This window comes from Odocoileus virginianus, chromosome 6 (genome assembly GCF_023699985.2).
Source record: "Odocoileus virginianus isolate 20LAN1187 ecotype Illinois chromosome 6, Ovbor_1.2, whole genome shotgun sequence".
Classification (NCBI taxonomy): Eukaryota; Metazoa; Chordata; class Mammalia; order Artiodactyla; family Cervidae; genus Odocoileus; species Odocoileus virginianus.
The window spans coordinates 88,631,917-88,655,261 of record NC_069679.1 but is presented as its reverse complement, the minus strand read 5'-3'; the positions used below and the strand labels follow the sequence as shown (position 1 = coordinate 88,655,261).

Here is a 23,345-nt window from a genome sequence, read left to right as displayed (position 1 = left end):
CAGCGATCTGCTTCACATATAATAATATACACGTTCAACACCACCCTCTCAAATCATCCCACCCTCGCTTTCTCCCACAGAGTCCAAAAGACTGTTCTTTACATCTGTATCTCTTTTGCTGTCTCGCATATAGGGTCGTTACCATCTTTCTAAATTCCATATATATGTGTTAGTATACTGTGTTGGTGTTTTAGTTTCTGGCTTACTTCACTCTGTATAATAGGCTCCAGTTTCATCCACCTCATTAGAACTGATTCAAATGCATTCTTTTTAATAGCTGAGTAATATTCCATTGTGTATATGTACCACAGCTCTCTTATACATTCATCTGCTGATGATCATCTAGGTTGCTTCCATGTCCTGGCTATTGTAAACAGTGCTGCGATGAACATTGGGGTACATGTGTCTCTTTCAATTCTGGTTTCCTTGGTGTGTATGCCCAGCAGTGGGATTGCTGGGTTATATGTCAATTATATTTCCAGTTTTTTTAAGGAATCGCCACACTGTTCTCCATAGTGGCTGTGCTAGTTTGCGTTCCCACCAACAGTGTAAGAGGGTTCCCTTTTCTCCACACCCTCTCCAGCATTTATTGTTGTAGACTTTTGGATAGCAGCCATTCTGACTGGCATGAGATGGTACCTCATTGTGGTTTTGATTTGCATTTCTCTGATAATGAGTGATGTTGAGCATCTTTTCATGTGTTTGTTAGCCATCTGTATGTCTTCTTTGGAGAAATGTCTGTTTAGTTCTTTGGTCCATTTTTTGATTGGGTCGTTTATTTTTTTTGGAATTGAGCTGCAGGAGTCCCTCATATATTTTTGAGATTAATTCTTTGTCAGTTGCTTCGTTTGCTGTTATTTTCTTCCATTCTGAAGGTGTCTTTTCTTTTGGTTTTATTTCCATTACTCTGGGAAGTGGGTCATAGAGGATCCTGCTGTGATTTATGTCAGTGTTTTGCCTGTATTTTCCTCTAGGAGTTTTATAGTTTCTGGTCTTACGTTTAGATCTTTAATCCACTTTGAGTTTATTTTTGTGTATGGTGTTAGAAAGTGTTCTAGTTTCATTCTTTTACAGGTGGTTGACCAGTTTTCCCAGCACCACTTGTTAAAGAGGTTGTCTTTTCTTCATTGTATGTTCTTGCCTCCTTTGTCGAAGATAAGGTGTCCATAGGTGCATGGATTTATCTCTGGGCTTTCTATTCTGTTGCATTGATCTATATTTCTGTCTTTGTGCCAGTACCATACCATCTTGATGACTGTGGCTTTGTAGTAGAAACTGAAGTCAGGCAGGTTGATTCCTCCAGTTCCATTCTTCTTTCTCAAGATTGCTTTGGCTATTCGAGGTTTTTTGTATTTCCATACAAATGGTGAAATTATTTGTTCTAGTTCTCTGAAGAATTCATTGGTAGCTTGATAGGGATTGCATTGAATCTATAGATTGCTTTGGGTAGTATGCTCATTTTCACTATATTGACTCTCCAGTCCATGAACACGGTATGTTTCTCCATCTTTTTGTGTCATCTTTGATTTCCTTCATCAGTGTTTTATAGTTTTCTATGTATAGGTCTTTTGTTTCTTTAGGTAGATATATTCCTGTGTATTTTATTCTTTTCATTGTAATGTAAATGGAATTGTTTCCTTAATTTCTCTTTCTGTTTTCTCATTGTTAGTGTATAAGAATGCAAGGGATTTCTGTGTGTTAATTTTATGTCCTGCAACTTTACTGTATTCATTGATTAGCTCTAGTAGTTTTCTGGTGGAGTCTTTAGGGTTTTCTATGCAGAGGATCATGTCATCTGCAAACAGTGAGAGTTTTGCTTCTTCTTTTCCGACCTGGATTCATTTTATTTCTTTTTCTGCTCTGATTGCTGTGGCCAAAACTTCCAAAACTATGTTGAATAGTAGTGTGAGAGTGGGCACCCTTGTCTTGTTCCTGACTTTAAGAGAAATGCTCTCAATTTTTCACCATTGAGGATAGTGTTTACTCTGGATTTATCATATATGACTTATTATGTTAAGGTATATTCCTTCTATTCCTGCTTTCTGGAGGAATCATAAACGGATGTTGAATTTTTGTCAAAGGCTTCTTTGCATCTATTGAGATAACCATATGATTTTTATCTTTCAATTTGTTAATGTGGTGTATCACATTGATTGGTTTGCAGATATTAAAGAATCCTTGCATCCCTGGGATAAAGCCCACTTTGTCATGATGTGTGATCTTTTTAATATGTTGGATTCTGTTTGCTAGAATTTTGTTAAGGATTTTTGCATCTATCTTCATCAGTGATATTGGCCTGTAGTTTTCTTTTTTTGTGGCATCTTTGTCTGGTTTTGGTATTAGGGTGATGATGGCCTCATAGAATGAGTTTGGCAGTTTACCTTTCTCTGCAATTTTCTGGAAGAATTTGAGTAGGCTATGTGTAAGCTCTTTAAATTTTTGGGAGAATTCATCTGTGAAGCCTTCTGGTCCTGGGCTTTTGTTTGTTGGAAGATTTCTGATTACAGTTTCAATTTCTGTGCTTGTTATGGATCTGTTAATATTTTCTGTTTCTTCCTGGTTCAGTTTTGGAAAGTTATACTTTTCTAAGAATTTGTCCATTTTTCTTCCAAGTTGTCCATTTTATTGGCATATAGTTGCTGATAGTAGTCTCTTATGATCCTTTGTATTTCTATGTTGTCTGTTGTGATTTCTCCATTTTCATTTTTAGTTTTGTTGATTTGATTCTTGTCCCTTTTTTTCTTGATGAGTCTGGCTAATGGTTTGTCAATTTTATTTGTCCTCTCAATGAACCAGCTTTTAGCTTTGTTGATTTTTGCTATGGTCTCCTTTGTTTCTTTTTCATTTATTTGTGCCCTAATTTTTATGATTTCTTTCCTTCTCCTAACACTGGGGTTCTTCATTTCTTTCTTTTCTAGTTGCTTTAGGTGTAGAGTTAGGTTATTTATTTGACTTTTCTCGTTTCTTGAGGTAAGCTTGTATTGCTATGAATCTTCCCCTTAGCACTGCTTATACTGAATCCCATAGGTTTTGGGTTGTTATGTTTTCATTTTCATTCGTTTCTATGCAAATTTTGATTTCTTTTTTGATTTTTTCTGTGATTTGTTGGTTATTCAGAAGCGTGCTGTTTAGCCTTCATATATTTATATTTTTAATACTTTTTTCCTGTAGTTGACATCTAATTTTACTGCATTGTGATCAGAAAAGATGCTTGGAATTATTTCAGTTTTTTTGAGTTTACCAAGGCTAGATTTATGGCCCAGGATGTGATCTATCCTGGAGAAGGTTCCGTGCGCACTTGAGAAAAAGGTGAATTTCATTGTTTTAGGGTGAAATGTCCTATAGATATCAATTACATCTGACTGGTCCATTGTATCATTTAAAGTTTGTGTTTCCTTGATAATTTTCTGTTTAGCTGATCTATCCATAGGTGTGAGTGGGGTATTAAAGTCTCCCACTATTACTGTATTACTGTTAATTTCCCCTTTCATACTTAGCATTTGTCTTACATATTGCAGTGCTCCTGTGTTGGGTGCATATATATTTATAATTGTTATATTTTCCTCTTGGATTGACCCTTTGATCATTATGTAGTGTCCATCTTTCTCTCTTTTCACAGCCTTTGTTTTAAAGTCTATTTTATCTGATAAGAGTATCGCTACTCCTGCTTTCTTTTGGTCTCCATTTGTGTGAAATATCTTTTTCCAGCCCTTCACTTTCAGTCTGTATGTGTCCCTTGTTTTGAGGTGGGTCTCTTGTAGACAGCGTATATATATAGCGGTCTTATTTTTGTATCCATTCAGCCAGTTTTTGACAGTTGGTTGGGGCATTTAACCCATTTACGTTTAAGGTAATTACTGATAAGTATGATCCTGTTGCCATTTACTTTGTTGTTTTGGGTTTGAGTTTATAAACCTTTTCTGTTTCTGGTCTAGAGAAGATCCTTTAGCATTTGTTGGAGAGCTGGTTTGGTGGTGCTGAATTCTCTCAGCTTTTGGTTGTCTATAAAGCTTTTGATTTCTCCTTCATATTTGAATAAGATCCTTGCTGGGTACAGTAATCTGGGTTGTAGGTTTTTCTCCTTCATCACTTTATGTCCTGCCATTCCCTTCTGGCCTGAAGAGTTTCTGTTAACAGATCAGCTGTTATCCTTATGGGATTTCCCTTGTGTGTTATTTGTTGTTTTTCCCTTGCTGCTTTTAATATTTGTTTTTTGTGTTTGATCTTCGTTAATTTGATTAATATGTGTCTTGGGGTGTTTCGCCTTGGGTTTATCCTGTTTGGGACTCTCTGGGTTTCTTGGACTTGGATGGCTATTTCCTTCTCCATTTTAGGGAAGTAAAACTGAATTTTGAAAAACAGCTTTAGATGTGTCTTGTAAGTTACAACAGATAGCATTTTTACTCTTCATTGTGGTTTTTTTCTTGGGCCATGAATTATTTAGAAATGGATTCTTAAGTTTCCATGTGTATAGGATTTTTGAGTTTTCTTTTTGTAAATGAGTTTTAGTTTTATTGCTTTCTGTTAGGATAAGAAAACGTACATGGCTTTATTTCTGTGGTTTTTGAGATTTGTTTTGTGACCTATCATTTGGTTAATTTCTGTATATTTGCCTCATATACCTGTAAAGACTACGTAGTCATTCTCTTAAGTGTTAGATGTCAGATTTTATCTATTTTTATGAACATCATGCTTATTTTCCATAGCTTCACCACTTATTTTCTGGCTTGATCAGTCAGCTATAAGAGAGATACTTTAAAGTGTCCACCATGATTGCGAATTTGTCCATTTCTCCTTGGAACTCTCACCATTTTCATTTTATGTAATTTAAGTCACTTCAAAAATTTTTGAGTAGAGTATATTAGTCTTGGATTAGTTATTTCCTAGTGACATATTCCTTTTATTATTATGTAGTACACGCATGTGTGCTCAGTCACTTCAGTTGTGTCCGGCTCTTTGTGACCCCATGGACCGTAGCCTGCCAGGCTCCTCTGTCCATGGGATTGTCCAGGCAGGAATCCTGGAGTGGGTTGCCATTCCCTTCTCCAGGGAAGCTTCCTGATCCAGGGATCAAACCCACACCTCTTTTGTCTCCTGCATTGATAGGCATGTTCTTTACCCCTAGTGCCACCAGGGAAGCCCATTATTTTGTAGTGACTCTGCCTAATTTTAATACTTTTTCAGCTTTACAGTTAATTTAGCTGCTATTGGTAAGGGTACTCCAGCTTTCTACTGGTTAGTCCATCTCTTTACTTTCGATATTTTGTCATTATGTTTCAAGTGTGTCTTTTTAAAATAATATATAACTGAATTTTGGTTTTGATCCAGAGTTTCTGTCTTTTAAATGGTGACTTAAATCTGTATATTATGAGTTCTGATATAGTTTTATTTCTCTTTTCTTGCTGTGTATTTCTGTCATAATTTCTCTTTACTTTTCCCCCTTCTTTCCTATCTTCTATTTAAATGATTTAGATTTCTTTATTTGATTTTTCCAGTGGTCTAAGAGTTATATATATTTTATATCTATTCTTTGAGTGGTTATTACCCAGAAAATTGTAACTTACACAGGAGTGCCTTGGAGATATCTTGGGTTCATTCCAGACTACCACAACAAAGCCAACCACATGAACGTTTTGGTTTCCTAGTGCACATAAAGGTTGTGTCTACATTAAACTGCAATCTAGTAAGGGTGCTATAAGTACCATTATGTCTAAAAAAAGTACCTATCTTTCCTTAAAAATACTTTATTGTTAAAAACGCCAACCACTGCCTATGCCTCCAGTGACTAGTAATCTCGTAGCTAGCAGAGGATGTTGCCTCGGTGCTGATGCTGCTCCCTGATCAGTGTGGTGGCTGCTGGGGCTGGGCTCACGTAGCTCCTTAATAAGACAGCAGTGAAGCTGGTTTATCAACTGACCCTTCCTTTCACAGATGATTTCTCTGTAGTATGCAATGCTGTTTGGTAGCATTTTACCCAGAATAAAGCTACTTTCAAAACTGAATACTTCTCAAATCCTGCTGCTGCTTTATAAAATGTTTATGTAACATTCTAAATCCTTTATTGTTATTTCAACAATATTCACAGACCTTTACCAGGAGTAGCCTTCAAGAAACAACTTTCTTTGCTTGCCTGTAAGAAACAACTCACCATCTGTTAAAATATTATAAAATTGCAGCAGTTTAGTCACATCTTCTTCCCCACAGACGTCTGTTTTGTCTGTATTGAAAACCTGTTGTTTTTGTAGACACCTTCATTAATTACCTTAGCTAGATCTTCTGGGTAACCTGCTGCAGCTTTTGCATCAGCACTTGCTGTTACAGCTTCTTTCCTTAACCCCCCTGAGCCAGCCTTTGCTAGCCCCACTTTTCTCCTGCAGCTTCCTTGCCTCTCTCCGGGCGTCGTAGAATTGAGGAGAGCTAGGGCTTAGCTCTGGATTAGACTTTGGCTTGAGAGAGTGTTGTGTGTAGCTGGTCTGGTCTGTCCCGTCCTCTGAAACTTTCTCTGTATCATCAATAAGACTATCTCATTTTCTTATCATTTGTGTGTTCCCTGGAGCAGCACTCTTAATTTCCTTCAAGAACTTTTCCTTTGCATTCACAACTTGGCTAACTATTTCATGCAAGAGGCCTATCTTTTGACCTTCTAGGCTTTTGACATGCCTTCCTCGCTGAGCTTAATTATTTCTAGCTTTTGATTTAAAGTGAGAGCCTCCTGACTTTTCCTTTCACTTGACCCTGCAGAGGACACTGCACAGTCACTAACTCGCCTCATCTCATCATTGTTCTGTCTCAGGGGTGAGGGGTCTGAGATACAGGTGAGCAGTGGGGACAGCCAGCTGGTGTCAGATCACATACAGCATTTACCGATTAAGTTTGCTGTGTTATATGGGCCCAGTTCTTGGCACCCCAAAACAATTACAATAGTGACATCAAAGATCACTGATCACAGATTAGCATAAGAAACGTAACAATAATGAAAAAGTTGGAAATATCGCAAGAATTACCAAACTGTGACGCAGAGACGAGAAGTGAGCCAGTTGCTGTTGGAAACACGAGGCCAGTGGCCTGGCTTGGCCCAGGGTACCACAGGCTTCAGTCTGTAAGAAGCCCAGTGCCTCTGAGACACGGGAAAGCAGAGTGCTTGTGTGCCGACTTCACAGAGTCTGAAACGAACCACTGTGTCTGTGATGGTCTCAACCACTACAAGAACATTAGAATGTTGTAGCTTCAGTTATCCATATCATTTTACATGTTGTTACTTACCACTTTAGTCTCTCCTGTGTTATGTTTCCCTGTGCTAACTATTTCCCTAGGTTAACAATTATTATTGTATAATTATTAGTTTCATTTTATAAATTCAGAACTTGTTTAGATTTTCTCACATTTTTACCCATTGTTTCTGCTCATTGTTGCTTTTTACATTTTACTATTTCCTTGTGAGTTCAGTTTATTTCTGAAGCCCATCCTTAAAGGTCTTTCTAACAAGCATGACTAAATAGTGAACTCTGTCTTTGTCTTAAAATGCCTTTATTTTGCCCTGCATATTGAGTGATACTTTAGCTGGATATAAACATACCTAAGAATAGACTAGGTTTTTGTTTTTGATATCTTTTTATTGTAAAATAAAATACATCCCCAAAAAACAAAAGTATAGCTTAGTAAATTATTATTATTATAAGGCAAACCCTCTTATAACCACCACTCAAGAAATAGAAATTTGCCACCCATGTATGTATATATTTTTATTTAGTCTGCTTGAGACTCTTGCAACATTCAGGATAATTTTCTCAAATATGTGTGTACTTTACAGATTCTCTTTCATTTTGTCTACTCTGTTTAATCTATTTTTGTTCTTTTTTTCAACTATGCAGTTCTACTGTATTAGTTTTTCATATGTTTCTAGTTTTTTCTATGCTACTGTATCTTTTATGAATATTTTCCTTTCTTTATGTCTTTCATCTTTTACAACATTACTGGTGTTTTCTAGATTGTTATCCTAGTGGTTCAAGTAATCCTTCTGTTTTGTTTACACAATATAGTAATTCACTAATTTTGAGACGTTCCAGGGCTTTATTTGTGTGACTCCCGAACCAGTTAAGGTGTGGGGATTCCTCTGGTTCTGTCATGTGATCCAAAGCATCACCACACAGGACAAGATTTCCTCACTTTTCCATTCTTAGTTCAGTTCAGTTGCTCAGTCATGTCCAACTCTTTGCGACCCCATGGACTGCAGCACACCAGGCCTCCCTGTCCATCACCAACTCCCAGAGTTTACCCAAACTCATGTCCATTGAGTTGGTGATGCCATCCAACCATCTCATCCTCTGTCGTCCCTTTCTCCTCCCACCTTCAATCTTTCCCAGCATCAGGGTCTTTTCTAATGAGTCAGCTCTCCACATCAGGTGGCCAAAGTATTGGAGTTTCAGCTTCAACATCAGTCCTTCCAATGAATATTTGGGACTGATTTCCTTTAAGATGGACTGGTTGGATCTCCTTGTAGTCCAAGGGACTGTCAAGAGTATTCTCCAACACCTCAGTTCAAAAGCATCAATTCTTCGGCACTCAGTTTTCTTTATGGTCCAACTCTCACATCCATACATGACTACTGGAAAACCATAGCTTTGACTAGATGGACCTTTGTTGGCAAAGTAATGTCTCTGCTTTTTAATATGCTGTCTAGGTTGGTCATAACATTTCTTCCAAGGAGCAAGGGTCTTTGAATTTCATGGCTGCAATCACCATCTGCAGTGATTTTGGAGCCCAAATGAATAAAGTCTGTCACTGTCTCCACTGTTTCTCCATCTATTTGCCATAGAGTGATGGGACCAGATGTCATTATCTTAGTTTTCTGAATGCTGAGTTTTAAGCTAACTTTTTCACTCTCCTCTTTCACTTTCATCAAGAGGCTCTTTAGTTCTTCTTCACTTTCTGCCATAAGGGTGGTGTCATCTGCATATCTGAGGTTATTGATATTTCTCCCAGCAATCTTGATTCCAGCTTTTGCTTCTTCCAGCCCAGCGTTTCTCATGATGTACTCTGCATATAAGTTAAATAAGCAGGGTGACAATATACAGCCTTGACATCCTCCTTTTCCTATTTGGAACCAGTCTGTTGTTCCATGTCCAGTTCTAACTGTTGCTTCCTGACCTGCATACAGATTACTCAGGAGGCAGGTCAGGTGGTCTGGTATTCCCGTCTCTTTAAGAATTTTCCACAGTTTGTTGTGATCCACACAGTCAAAGGCTTTGGCATAATCAATTAAGCAGAAGTAGATGTTTTTCTGGAACTCTCTTGCTTTTTCAATGATCCAGCAGATGGTGGCAATTTGACCTCTGGTTCTTCTGCATTTCTAAGTCCAGCTTGAAGATCTCGAAGTTCTCGGTTCATGTACTATTGAAACCTGGCTTGGAGAATTTTGAGCGTTACTTTACTAGCATGTGAATGAGTGCAATTGTGCAGTAGTTTGAACATTGTTTGGGATTGCTTTTCTCTGGGATTGGAATGAAAACTGACCTTTTCCAGTCCTGTGGTCACTTCTGAGTTTTCCAAATTTGCTGGCATAGTGAGTGCAGCACCTTTACAGCATCATCTTTCAGGATTTGAAATAGCTCAACTGGAATTCCATCACCTCCATCACCTCCATTAGCTTTGTTCATAGTGATGCTTCCTAAGGCTTACTTGACTTCGCATTCCAGAGTGTCTGGCTCTAGGTGAGTGATCATCGTGATTATCTGAGTCGTGAAGATCTTTTTTGTATAGTTGTTCTGTGTTTTCTTGCCACCTCTTCTTAGTATCTTCTGCTTCTGTTAAGTCCATACTGTTTCTGTCCTTTATTGAGCCCATTTTTGCATGAAATGTTCCCTGGTATCTCTGATTGTCTTGAAGAGATGTCTAGTCTTTCCCATTCTGTTGTTTCCCTCTATTTCTTTGCACTGGTCACAGAGGAAGGCTTTCTTGTCTTTCCTTGCTATTGTTTGGAACTCTGCATTCAAATGGATATATCTTTGTTGTTCTCCTCTCTTCTTTTCACAGCTATTTGTAAGGCCTGCTCAGGCAACCATTTTGCCTTTTTGCATTTCTTTTTCTTGGGAATGGTCTTGATTCCTGCCTCCTGTACAGTGTCACGAACCTCCGTCCATAATTCTTCAGGCACTCTATCACATCTAATCCCTGTTCTAGGGGGAAAGAATAAATTTGGGCCCCAAATCTATAAGAAACACATGCCTCAGGATTTCAGCAGAAGAACACTTATTTGTTTGTTTTTAAACCTAGGGCTCAGACAGAAACAAACCTGTGCTGCTGGATGAATTTATTTTTTCTAGACTTTGCCTTCACTGAGGACTCAGCTTTCTTAGACTCCCAAGGTTTACACAGCAGTGGTAATTCCAGTCCACCTCATCTGAGCTGAGGGCCTCCTCTTTTGTTCTGAAGACCTGAATTCAGGCTTCTGCTTGTGGAGGTCTCACACCGCTCCCTCCCCTCCCCTGGGCTGCTGCTCCCGCCTCCTGCGCTGTCCTTGCTTCTCAGCACCCTCTCCGTGGCTGGCACCGGGGCTTCCCCTGTCTGTCTTGTGAGCAGAGACTTGGACGATTAGCAATGCCATGTTTCTTCTTAGAAGTGCAACATTACTAGATACTCGTTGTGAAGAGATGTATTGAAATTCAGATGGAAAGAAACAGAGGATGGGGAATAAGATTTATTCTGGTAACTGTATATTTAACTCACAAATTTATCTATTATAAGCAGATAAGATCAAGATGAAACATTGGCAAATAAAGACTAGGCAGGATTTCATCTAGTGCTTACTGAGAAATACCTGAGAACCTGGCAGTTGAGTTCCTGTTGGATTCTTCCTTAGAAGGAAACCAGTCCTTTGTCCAGTGTCATCTGATCCTTCTCTACAGTGTAATGAAGCCTCCTTGATCGGCTGTTACTTGAACCCAACAACGGTCCGTGTTATGTGCCAGGGTGGTGCACACACTGCTTACTATTTGCGCATAAGTTAAATTCTCCTTCACAATCTTAACCCTGCAGTAGCTTTCATAACTATTGTTGCTTATAAAATACTATGAACTTAAATGCTAGATAGGCTGATTGCCTGTCTCTGTGAGAAAAATGTTAATTTTTAAATAAACAAATAATAATCTTAATACAGTTTAGCTATACTATCCTAGCCTTCTTGTAAAATAGTTCACAGCATATTACCTTGAAATCTTTTTTGCCCCTACCAGAGACCTTCTCCTATCATACTTCATCAGTTTAATTTTTGGGAACAGTTATTTGAAAGGCATGCAGCATACACTCTGGATAATAAGCATCTTCCTAGGCAGATAAACACAAATTCTAAACTTAAAATTGGGGCTTTTTATTTTTATTTTTTTTACAATGAAAGGTAAAGTCTTAGGAAATTGAGACTGACACATGAGAAGTTTGAATCTGGAGGGAGTAAGGCTTCCATTTGGAACAGAGAGAGAGAAAGCAGATACAGAATTGCAAGGGCTGAAATGGCAATGCTTCAGAGTAATGGAGAGACTTAAGAAATATTTTATGTTTGTGTACTGTTATTCCTCAGGGACTGAAAGTTCTCATCACTTAAGCTTAATTTTTCTCTGAGAATTTTTATAAAATAAGTTAATTATCTCTTAATTATTTATTAGTGTAGACACTACCTACATCCTCCCCCAACTTCAAAAACAGCTAAAGTGAATTTAAAGAGAGCTCAGAAATCTAAAGAAGAAGGTAGAAGGAATACCTTTGGGGGTTTAGTGTGGTTCTGAGGTTCCTGTGCGTCTGGACAGTGGGGAGCTGAGCTCCTTTGTGGTATAGTTCTCACTGCCAGGTAAAGAAGAGAAAAACAGACATGGGAAGTGGTGGCGACTATCAGATCTTTCCCACAGTGATCATAAGGTCCAGGTTTCACACTCATTTTATGTGAAACTGATGAATATCTAGAATTTTGTAGAAGAGTGCAGATTTTTGACTTTCAAGTTGTAAAATGTCAACATTGTCGCATACTTAAGATATACATAGTTCCAGAATGATCCTTTTTGTTACCTAGTCACTAAGCTGTGTCCAACTCTTGCCACCCCATGGACTGTAGCTCACAGTCCTCTGTCCATGGGATTTCCCCGGCAAGAATACTGGAATGGGTTGCCACTTCCTTGTCCAGGGGATCTTCCCAGCCCAAGGATTGAACCCACAGTGCCTGCGTTGGCAGGCGGATTCTTCACCAGGCAGCCACCGGAGAAGCCCAGATATGTGTGGATCACTGTGCTGTTCGCCTGGAACATCGCAAATCAGCTAACTTCAATTTAAAAATAATTAATTAGACAATTTACTGGGATTTGCAAAACGAGAGATGAGATTAAATGATAAATACTGTGACTTAGTAATTTTTACTTGTTTATTTTTGTCAGCTATATAATGATTTTTGCTTAATATTCCAGAAAGGGCTATTGCATAATAATATATTACCTATTTAATAATATATTATTATATAAATATACCTTTATATATATTATATAAATATCAACAACCTCAGATATATGAATGATACCACCCTAATGGCTGGAAGCGAAAAGGAACTAAAGAGCTTCTTGATGAGGGTGAAAGAGGAGCGTGAAAAGGCCGACTTAAAACTCACCATTCAAAAAACTAAGATCATAGCATCTGGTCCCATCACTTCATGGCAAACAGAAGGGGAAAAAGTGGAAGTAGTGACAGATTTTTGCTTCTTGGGCTCCCACATCACTGCAGATAGTGATTGCAGTCATGAAATTAGAAGATGCTTGCTTCTTGGAAGGAAAACTATGACAAATCTAGACAGCATATTAAAAAGTAAAGATGTCACTTTGCTGACAAAGGTCCATATAGTTAAAGCTATGGTTTTTCCAGTAGTCATGTGTGGATATGAGAGTTGGACTATAAAGAAAGCTGAGCACCAAAGAATTGATACTTTTGAACTGTGGTGTTGGAGAAGACTCTTGAGAGTCCCTTGGACAGCAAGGAGATACAATCAGTCCATCCTAAAGAAGATCAGTCCTGAATATTCATTGGAAGGACTGATTCTTAATGTTCAGCCAATAAAATTGGGAATTTCTATCCCTTCTATAATGGAGCTTCCCAGATGGCTCAGTAGTAAACAGTCTGCCTGCAATGCAGGAGATGCAGTTTCAATCCCTGGGTCAGGAAAATCTGGAGAAGGACATGGCAACGCACTTCAGTATTCTTGTCTGGGAAATCCCATGGTTAGAGAAGCCTGATGGGCTACAGTCCATGGGCTTGCAAAGAGTTGGACATGACTAAGCAACTAAACAACAAGAGCCACTTCTATAACATTACTAGGATAGTGTTCTTTACATTTAAAATTGGTAGGTAAGAAGAATTTTTGGTGGTAGAAAAATAGAGTGTAAGTTGGAAAACTTTCTCTAAAATAGTTTTGTAATGTATTTTAATGACACCCAAGTGCAACCCAGGAAGCAACAGTTAGAACTGGACACGGAACAACAGGCTGGTTCCGAATCAGGGAAGGAGTACGTCAAGGCTGTATACTGTCACCCTGCTTATTTAACTTACATGCAAACTACATCATGAGAAACGCTGGGCTGGATGAAGCACAAGCTGGAATTAGAATTGCTGGGAGAAATATCAATAACCTCAGGTATGCAGATGACATCACCTTTATGGCAAAAAGCGAAGAACTAAAGAGCTTCTTGATGAAAGTGAAAAAGGAGAGTGCAAAAGTTGGCTTAAAACTCAACATTCAGAAAACTAAGATCATGGCATCCGGCCCCATCACTTCATGGCAAATAGATGGGGAAACAGTGGAAACAGTCACAGACTTTATTTTTCTGGGCTCCAAAATCACTGCAGATGGTGACTGCAGCCATGAAATTAAAAGACGCTTACTCCTTGGAAGGAAAGTTATGACCAACCTAGACAGCATTTTAAAAAGCAGAGACATTACTTTGCCAACAACGGTCTATCTAGTGAAAGCTATGGTTTTTCCAGTAGTCATGTATGGATGTGAGAGCTGGACCATAAAGAACGCCGAGTGCCGAAGAATTGATGCTTTTGAACTGAGGTGTTGGAGAAGACTCTTGAGAGCCCCTTGGACTGTAAGGAGATCCAACCAGTTCATCCTAAAGGAAATCAGTCCTGAATATTCATTGGAAGGACCGATGCTGAAGCTAAAACTCCCAATACTTTGGCCACCTGATGCGAAGAACTGACTCCCTGGAAAAGACCCTGATGCTGGGAAAGATTGAAGGTGGGAGGAGAAGGGAATGACAGAGGATGAGATGATTGGATGGCATCACCGACTCAATCGACATGAGTTTGGGTAAACTCCGGGAGCTGGTGATGGACAGGGAGGCCTGGCCTGCTGCAGTCCTTACCTAGGATGGTAAAGAGTCGGACATGACTGAGAGACTGAACTGAACTGAACTGAAGTGCCTTTAAAATTTCAGATATAGCCATATGAATGTACATTATTAAAGAATTATTTTTCCCCTACTTAATATTTCTGCATACAAATTCAGATATTTTTCTCCTTTATTACACTGAGATATGATGCAGTTGGTCATTTTTTTAGTTGATTTTTTAAAAATTTATTTTCAAGTTGATATATTATAAATTAGCCCTTTTAAAAATACTACAAAAGAGAAACAATTTGTCTTTAAGAAACAGTATTCTTTTAGGACATTTCTGCTCATCAACACTAACCCCACCATTGGCAGTGCCAGACTTAAACATGATGATAAGATCAGAAAACTTCTTTACACTCTTTTTCATCTTCGGGTTCCCTTTTTCCCTTCTTAGCATTTGATCTTCCTTTTCCCTTAAGGTTCCCAGTTTTTTTCCAGTCTTGCTGATCTGGAAATAAAGTCATTCACCCTAAAAGTTTTGGTGTTAGTGGTAAAGAATCGGCATTCCAATGTAGGAGACATAAGATACGTGTGTTCAATCCCTGGGTCAGGAAGATCCCCTGGAGGAGGAAATGGCAACCCACTCCAGTATCCTTGACTGGAGAATCCCATGAACAGAGGGGCCTGGCGGGCTGCAGTGCATGGGGTTGCAGAGAGTCGGACACGACAGCGTCTGAGCATATAGCTACGTCCACACTGTTCCCTTCTAGGGCTATTTGTCCTCTTACAAGAAGAGTTGTAAAAAGTCAGTGATTGGAACATATACACGCACAGAAAAGAAGAGACAATGAGTGGCTTCATGGGTGGATGGATTAATGAGTGATAGTAGGGATTCAGGGTTGAAAAGGTTTACCCATTGACCCCATACTGTTGAGGTGGCCAAAACGTTTGGATTTTTCTGTGAAGAGTAACCCAAAAGCCTGAATGAGGTTTCTGGCCAACGTAGCATACAGGTGTGTGCCCTGGTCTGTCCTGTGAGAAGAGTCTGTCAGGCAGACTCTGCCACTGCTCTGCTGCTGTGGTGCGTTTGCTGCCATGTAGTGTTACCTCTTTGTCAGTTTTCACACTAGCCTAAAACCAAACCTCTCTCTGTTTGTTTGATTGTTTTAAGGCTGAAAGAGCATATTCCTTTTGTGGAACCATTGAATACATGGCACCAGATATTGTCAGAGGTGGAGACTCAGGACATGACAAGGTATGTTCTGTTTTTGACACTTCCTGATGTATCTCCATAAAATGTATAACAAGAATCCTACTTAGTATACTTTACCAGACCCACTCCCACAGCAGACATCTTCAATTGACAAGATTAGGACTAACAATAGAAAGGCCTGACCAGATCCACGCCCACAATACAGTCTTAAGATAAACAAGCACACAAGACCTTGACAAGGCTAGTGCTGGGGGCGCTCTCCCTTCTGCTGTCTGTGTCCGAGGCGTTCTCTGTCCTTGTTAGACTTCAGTAAAACTGCTACACACACATACAAAAAGAATCCTACTTAGGAACTTAGGCTCTTCTGGTGCTGTTCCTTTTTTTTCCCCTTTCCTTTGCATACACAAGCATATTATGATATCTAGTATTTTGGAGGGAAAAGATAATGGAAAGTTTAAGACATTCTAGATTTCCCCTTTTTTCCAAGTTTTGTTGATGAGGGCAATTTTTTGTCTTAGAGAGTAATACTCTTGTTAAGGGAAACCACAAAATCGACTAATTCTTGAAATAATAATTTTTCTTTTATTTCCATTAAGTGTCTTGTCTTGAGCAAAGCATCAGTTGTAACCCTGCTTAAAACAAAAATCACTTTGGCTGCATGTGATCTGGCCTTTTAAGACACAGCTGAGCCGCAGTGCAGTGCGGAGGGGTCATGAGCGCCCAGACAGTCCGTCCTGTTCCTGCTGGAGTCATGCAGCTCTGCATTCAGGATAGTCTAAGTTTGTTTTCCTAAGCCCTCCAAGAAAAAGCTCGGTCTTTTTTTTTTTTTTTCCCCCTCCTCGCTTCCTTTTGTATATGCAGAGTGAAAACTGTAGATGAGGCACTTTAAAACTAAGTAGTTTTAAAATCTAGGTCAGATATTTTTTCTTCCTGTAATGGCAACCCACTCCAGCATTTTGCCTGAAAAGTCTCATGGACAGAGGAGCCTGACGGGCTGCAGTCCAAAGGGTCACAAAGAGATGGAGACAAATCAGCACAAAGCACTGGATTAAAGGGTTCAGATTCGTTAGATTTATTCAGTTTCTTCTTAACACTTTTGCTTTATAATAACATTCTTGAAATAAAGAACTCTGTTTTTTTTTTACTCATCTCCCCATCTTCCTCATCCCCTTTCAAAATCTCAGATACACCGTGGGAATATCTTAAGGGTGGAGAATCAGTGTCACCTTGCTAATGACCAGTCATGTATTTAAGAGCCCGTAGGGGTTCTTTAAGTTTGTGTGGTATTGGCTTTAGTCCATGGCTCGGAATCTGATGATAGATCTGTATCAGTTTACGAGTGTGGTTCATATCCAGTGTTCTATGGATCCTGACTCAAATGACAGTAAAACTGCTTGTCTAAATAAAAGAACTGAATTACTGATTTGGTTTCTATGTTATTGTTACATATTTTCTTTAAAATAACTCTGGGTTCACCAACTTTACATCATCTCTCTGAAACCTGGAATTTGAAGCAGAGAGTTTAAAATTTTAGCTTCAGTTAATTTCTCATTGGTGTCAGCTCATATATTCAGCAGTTATTGAACTTGATTTGCCTAATTGTCAGAGACCTAATTTTCAATATATCAGGATTCTTTAAATTTAGTAAATATAAATTGCTATATGTAAATTAAATATATAATTTGCTGTGCTGTCAGTTAACTGGTTTTATAAATTGTTTTCTAAAGTAGACCACATTTTATATTTTCAGCCTTTCCATTCCTCCCACAAACTAAAGACTGTTAGATTTATGTGATGGGTCCCCTAAGAGGAATTGATTAAGGTGATTATGAAAAAGTAACTCCTTTTGATGGGTTATTTTTCATTTTCATTCTTTGACTTTAAGAAATTTCATATTTATTGGAACTGAATAATCAACAAATATGCTGATTAATACTTTTTTGCCCTGTTATCATAAGTCTAAAGATTTTGCTAACTTAAAATTTTTAAATTTCACTTTTAAGAAAATTTTTGAGGGAGACAGAGAGGATAGATTGGGAGCTTGGGGTTAGCAGATGCAAACTGTCACGTGTAGACTGGATAACAACAAGGTCCTACTGCACAGCAGAGGAAACTGCATTCAGTACCTGTGACAGACGGCGATGGAAAAGAGTATTAAAAAGAATGTGTGTATATATATATATATACATACACATATATATAATGGAATCACTTTATATAGCTTTATTTTGTTCATTTTTCTTTTTTTATAAGATATAATTAGTTAATATTCTAGAAAATGAAATGTCTGTTGTTTTACAGGCAGTTGACTGGTGGAGTTTAGGTGTTCTAATGTATGAATTACTGACTGGAGCATCTCCGTTCACTGTTGATGGTGAGAAGAACTCCCAAGCTGAGATATCTAGGTAAGACCTGACAAAAGAAAATAAATGTGTTGTTTTCTCAAAGGACCTGATCAAATTTCTGCAATTTGGCTGATAGAAAAAATAATTTTTTAATGAAGCAGACAAACACGGGGTAAGCAGTACATTTCCAATGATATTCCCATAGGATCAGCTTCATAACCTTTATCTCTCTTTACGCTTTCATGCCCAGTCAGACCTTACTCCTCACAGTGCTGTGACTTTGTGTGCTCCAAGCCGTTTACCACGTTGTTTTAAGCTGGCGTTTCTTTGCTGGGTGCTTTTACCCCAGTGTACACATCATGTAATGTCTTTGTGACTTCAGCATAAAGAAACAGTAGTTATTTTTCAGATCATGGATATGAGCTCAGTGGAAACAAATACCATGAAATCACCCTCTTCTAGGTTATCATAGCCTTATTCTGTTCCTTTCCTTCAGAGCAGTTAGCACAAGTGCAGTGCTGCATTTTTGTTTGTATTATTTGACGAGTGTGTCTCTCCCACTGAATTGTGAGCTCTGAGAGCCAGGGCGAGTCTGGCTTTGGTCCTCACCATGGTATGCTTGGAGGCCGGCACAGGGCTCATCACGCAGAATTCAGTAAACGTTTTCAGAATGAAATGAGTTAATGAACAAATAAACAAAGCATGATAAAGCAGTTTAGTGATTACTCGTTACGTTTTTGTCCAGTTTTTACTTGAATTTTGTAACTTTGAGAGCAGATTTGACATTAAACATTGAGACCTTACACCTATTGCCAAGATGGACTAACAGGGACTGGAAGTTACTTCCCTTCCTGAAACAGTTTTTTAAATGGGCAAAAATAGATGAAACAACAGTATTGAAGACTTTGAACATCCCAGCAGTGAAGCCCAATGAACGCTGAGGGACGGGAAGCAAACGAGGTGAGCCCCTGTGACTGCCAGGCTTAGGCCCCAAGAGAAGATGCAGTTCAGGGTGGGAAATGCAATGGAGCTGAGACGGAAATGATGACTCAGCAAGGCCGGCGAGGCTGGAGTCCGCAGAGCGGCGTGCTGGAGAGGAGAAGGCTGCAGAAGGAGCAGCCCAGAGCTCTGTGGAAGGAATCCTTCAAGTGTTAGTTAAGCGCTGATAAGTACATGTAGGAGGAAACTACTCAACTTACTTACTTAAGATGTTATTTCTCTCCAAATTGATCTAACAGATTCAACACAATTAGAATCCCAGCTGGCTTTTTTTTTTCCAGTTGAAATTGACAACTTGGGTCTAAATGCATAGGACCTAGAAGGGCCAAATCACCTTTGAAAAAGTAGACCACATTTGATTTGAAGACTTAAAAGCTACAGCAACTAAGACACTGTGGTGTTTGTATCAAGTAGACAAATCACTGATGAAGTAGAATAGAGTCCAGAAATAGAACCACACGAATTTAGGTAACTGATTTTTTTTCTTTTACAAAGTTCAGTGTCAGTTTGGTGAAGAAAAGATAGGTTTTCAATGAATGATGCTGGAACCATTGGTTATTGTATAGGGGAAGAAATAAACTCCAATAAATACTTCTTGCTATAGAAAACTTTTAAATGGGTCACAGGCCTAAAAATCCCCAAATTACAAAAATTTGTAAAGGAAAAATCTTTGTGGCCTTGGGTTAGGCAAAGGCACAAAATGTGCAATCTGTAAAAGCAAACATGGATAAATTAGATTTTGTCAAAATTAAGGCCTTCTGTTCTTCAAAAGAAACTTTCAAGAGGGTGGAAAGACAAACCACAGATTGTGATAAAATTACAAATTATGTCTGTTGATAAAGAACTGGTATGCAGATTATATAAAGAGCTCTCAAAACTCAAGGGAAAAAACCCTTCAATTTTTTTTTTAAAGGGCAAAAGATTTGAACAGCTCACCAAAGAAGATATATGAGTGGCAGATGAGCACATAAAAAAGTGACCAGCATCATTAGTCTTTAGGGAAATGTAAATCCAACCACAGTGAGATAGCTCTGTATGCTCCCTGGAATGACTAAAAATAAAGTGACTGACCATTTTAGGGCTCTCCAGGGAAAGAGGACCAATGAGATATACATACACATAAATAAAAGGAGATTTATCGTAAGGAGTTAGCTCAGCTAACTCCAGTTATGTCAGCTGAGAGGCCCAGAACCTGCCTCTGAAAGCTGGAGCTCCGTGGGAGCTGCAGCAAGTCTAGTCCAAGCCCGACAGCCTTAGAACGAGAGGAGCCAGTGGGGTGAATCGCAGAGGACCAGTGTCCCAGGTTGAGCAGGCAGGCCGGAAGGGCCAGACCCTGTCTTCTCTGCTTTGTTTTTCTGTTCAGGCACCTATGGAATTGGCTGGTGCCACCACATTGGGAAGGGGATTCAAATACCAGTCTCATCGAGAAATACTTTCTTAGACACACCCAGAAATAATGTTTACTCTCCACCAGTGACCCAGTCACATGGCACGTGAAGTTAACCATCACAAGCCCATCCCCATCACCTTGACTGCCACTTGCATCTCCTTAAACTATACTTGATCTCCAAATAAAGATAATAACAAGATTGTAAGTCCACCTAACATAATACGGGTCTACCGCCAACCAATTAACCCCTTTCCCAGAAGAGATCGTAAAGTCCTTGAGTAGTATAGTGATGTGTGCTCTTCCCTTTGAAATCCCATAACTTAAACACTATAGTGTAAATTTAAAATGCTTAAATACCATGGTATGAAGTCAGTGCATCTTATCGTATATATAAAAAATAAGGCAGGGGAAAAACAAACATCTGTTTATACACACACGTATTCATAACAAAACAGGGAAGAAATACTCCTGTCAGTAAAGTCCTCATTTCTGTAACTGGTTACGTACAAACGGGGTCTGTGTCACCAGTCTGTAGAGTCTGTGTAACCTGGGGTCTTAGCTGATATCTGTAACTGCCTTCTTCCAGCACCCACTTTGTATTCCTTTTGCCTTCAGCAGGTACCCCAGATTGTGGGGTGACCCCAGCCCTCATCCCCACAGAGTCTGGGCTGTTAGTAGTCCTGCCTGCATTGAGTTGTTGTTTTCAGGCGACCATCACAGGGCGTGGTGATAGGAACAGACACCCTAACGCGTCTCCTGCGCCCCAGGCACGCGCTTCCTTGCCTCCCTGGTGGAACAGCTGTCCAGCGTCCCATGGTGGTCAGGACCGTTCGTCCCCGCCGCTGTCACAGCTTCTGCTGCCTGTTGCTTCAGAGGCGTGAGGAAGTGGCTTGGTGGCCGTCTTAATTTCCAGGTCAGTGGAGTCACTGTTAAATCTCTTGGAGGAAGCATTACTTCCCCTGGAACTAAGACCTTTACGCCAGCAGAACATAAAGTCATGGGAATAGAAAGCAAATATTTTGCTAGTGAATCACTAAGAGTAAGAGTAAGTGGTCCCACTCCCATATCTACTGCTTGATTTCTGGACTCATGAATCCTGGCTATGAGAGAAACAGCACCATATACTGGATGTAGATTCTGAGGGTTTTAGCCTTCTGGAGAAACCTGCCACCCTAGATTGCGTGGTAACTGAATCTTCAAATGATCATTCCACCATGATTATCAAGCCAGCTGCCTCAGAAGGGTGGAGAACATGGTTAAGACCAGTGAATTCCAAGAGCGTGGTCTATTGCTGTACTTTTTTTCTATGAAGCGAGTTCCTTGATCAGAAACAGTGCTGTGCAGATACCATGATAGTGCATAGGGAATTTTTTTAAGCCTGTGAATTGCAGTTTTGGCAGAAATATTGCTTGTAGGAAAAGCAGTCTATATCCATAGTGTCTACTCTAGTTACAGTGAAAATCTGTCCCCTCTACGATGACAACAATCCGGTGTAATCAACCTGCCCCCAGAAGCTGGCTGATCACCCTGGGAGCTGGTGCTGCATAAGGTACTCTGTGTCGGTCTCCGTGCAGTGACCTGAAGCCAGATGAGCCTTGGTGAGTGGAAATCCTGCCGCTGAGTCCGTACCGCAGCCCCAGCCCTGCCTCCGGGGCTGCCTTGCCCACGAGCCCGCTGGCTGATGACAGGCTTCGCTGGAGAGAGGCTGACAGACCCGCCCTCCCACTTGACCGTTAAAACCCCGCTCTGCTCAGGTCACCCTGCAGTGAGCACTCACACAGGGCACAGGAACCTTCACAGTTCTGCCCAGACAGGTCTGTCAACAAAGCTTTTCCCCAGATACCTTTGTCAAGTAGATTTCCTCGTCACCAACTTTCCACTCATATTCCTTCCAAGTCCCTGACCAGCCAAATTGTTGGCCACAACCCATTAATGAATATAAAATTACATGTCTGGCCTTTTGTCCTTCCAAGTGCAGTGAATGACTAGGTGTACCGCTCAGCGTTCTGCCCACCAGGAGGGTTTGCGCTCACCTTTGCACATCGTGCAGAGCTGTTTGTGAGCCAAGCCTGAGTCTTCTGTCCCTCTTTCAGCCACGATAGGGTCTCCCGGTGTGGCCATCCATAAATGCAGACTGGTGGAGAGAAGGCAGCATAGCAGGAGAGGGGGCCATGAGCATTTGGGCCGCTCCTCCACGTAGCATATGGCATCTTCAGCGCCTGCTCAGCCCGGTCTTGTGTTTGCTGTTTCCATTTGATGGTGGAGTATTGCTGTGTGCTCCCAGCTGCACAGTTTGATGGACCAGATAAACGGGCGTCTCGGGTGGCGTGTAACTTGGGGGCCCAAAATTAAGTGTTCAGGCTAAGTAGCAGACCAAGAACTCTTTCTCAAAAGGGGAGTAGTTATCCTCAGAAGATGGCAGAGATTTGCTCCAAAATCCTAAGTGCTCTAGTTCACCACTCAGGGCTGCCAAAGGCTCCAAACAGCATCCCTGTCTGCCACTTCCAGCGCCCCTGGATCTGCTGAGTCAGAGGAGCCAAGAGAGAGAGCAGCTTCACAGTGGCCTGGGCCCGTCTCCTGTTCTGGACTCCACTCAACAGCAGCTTTTCAAGTTGCTTGGTAAATTGGCCGGAGTAGCACACTCAGTGACGACTGTGTCGCCTCCCACGTCCTCAGGCCCACTGGGCATGTGCCTCCTATTTTGGTGGTGGGAGGGGCCAGCTGCAGCCACATACCCTTCACCTTGGGAGAGGTGTCTCGAAGTGCCCTGCTCCACTGTACTCCTAGAAACCCACCAGGGTCCAGGCCCCTGGACTCCAGTCAGATCCGTCCCCACCCTGGGACACGCGGGGTCTCACTCGTAAGTCTGGAGCCATCGCTACTTCTTGCTTACCAGGTCCAGTCAGCCTAAAGCCACCAAAGTAATGGACCAGTGTGGTTGTCTGTGGAAGAAAGGCGATCGAGAGCTTTGTGAACTGAATTGTGCATAGGGCTGGAGAATGGATAACCCTAGAGGTAGGACAGTGAGGGTA

The 23,345-nt window shown here is 40.3% G+C and overlaps 1 protein-coding gene across 4 annotated transcripts in view; it reads left to right on the top strand.

Annotated features, from left to right (window-relative positions):
- Nucleotides 1-23,345, top strand: part of RPS6KA5 (ribosomal protein S6 kinase A5) — a 187,793-nt gene that overhangs the window by 126,804 nt on the left and 37,644 nt on the right. For 3 of the 4 annotated variants that reach the window (XM_020900771.2, XM_070469793.1, XM_070469794.1), the window contains 2 exons: nucleotides 15,538-15,621; nucleotides 17,881-17,984. The exons of the other annotated variant lie outside the window; for it this stretch is intronic. In XM_020900771.2, the coding sequence (XP_020756430.2) occupies nucleotides 15,538-15,621; nucleotides 17,881-17,984 (188 nt within the window). The remainder of the gene's footprint in view (nucleotides 1-15,537; nucleotides 15,622-17,880; nucleotides 17,985-23,345) is intronic. 4 annotated transcript variants of the gene reach the window in all.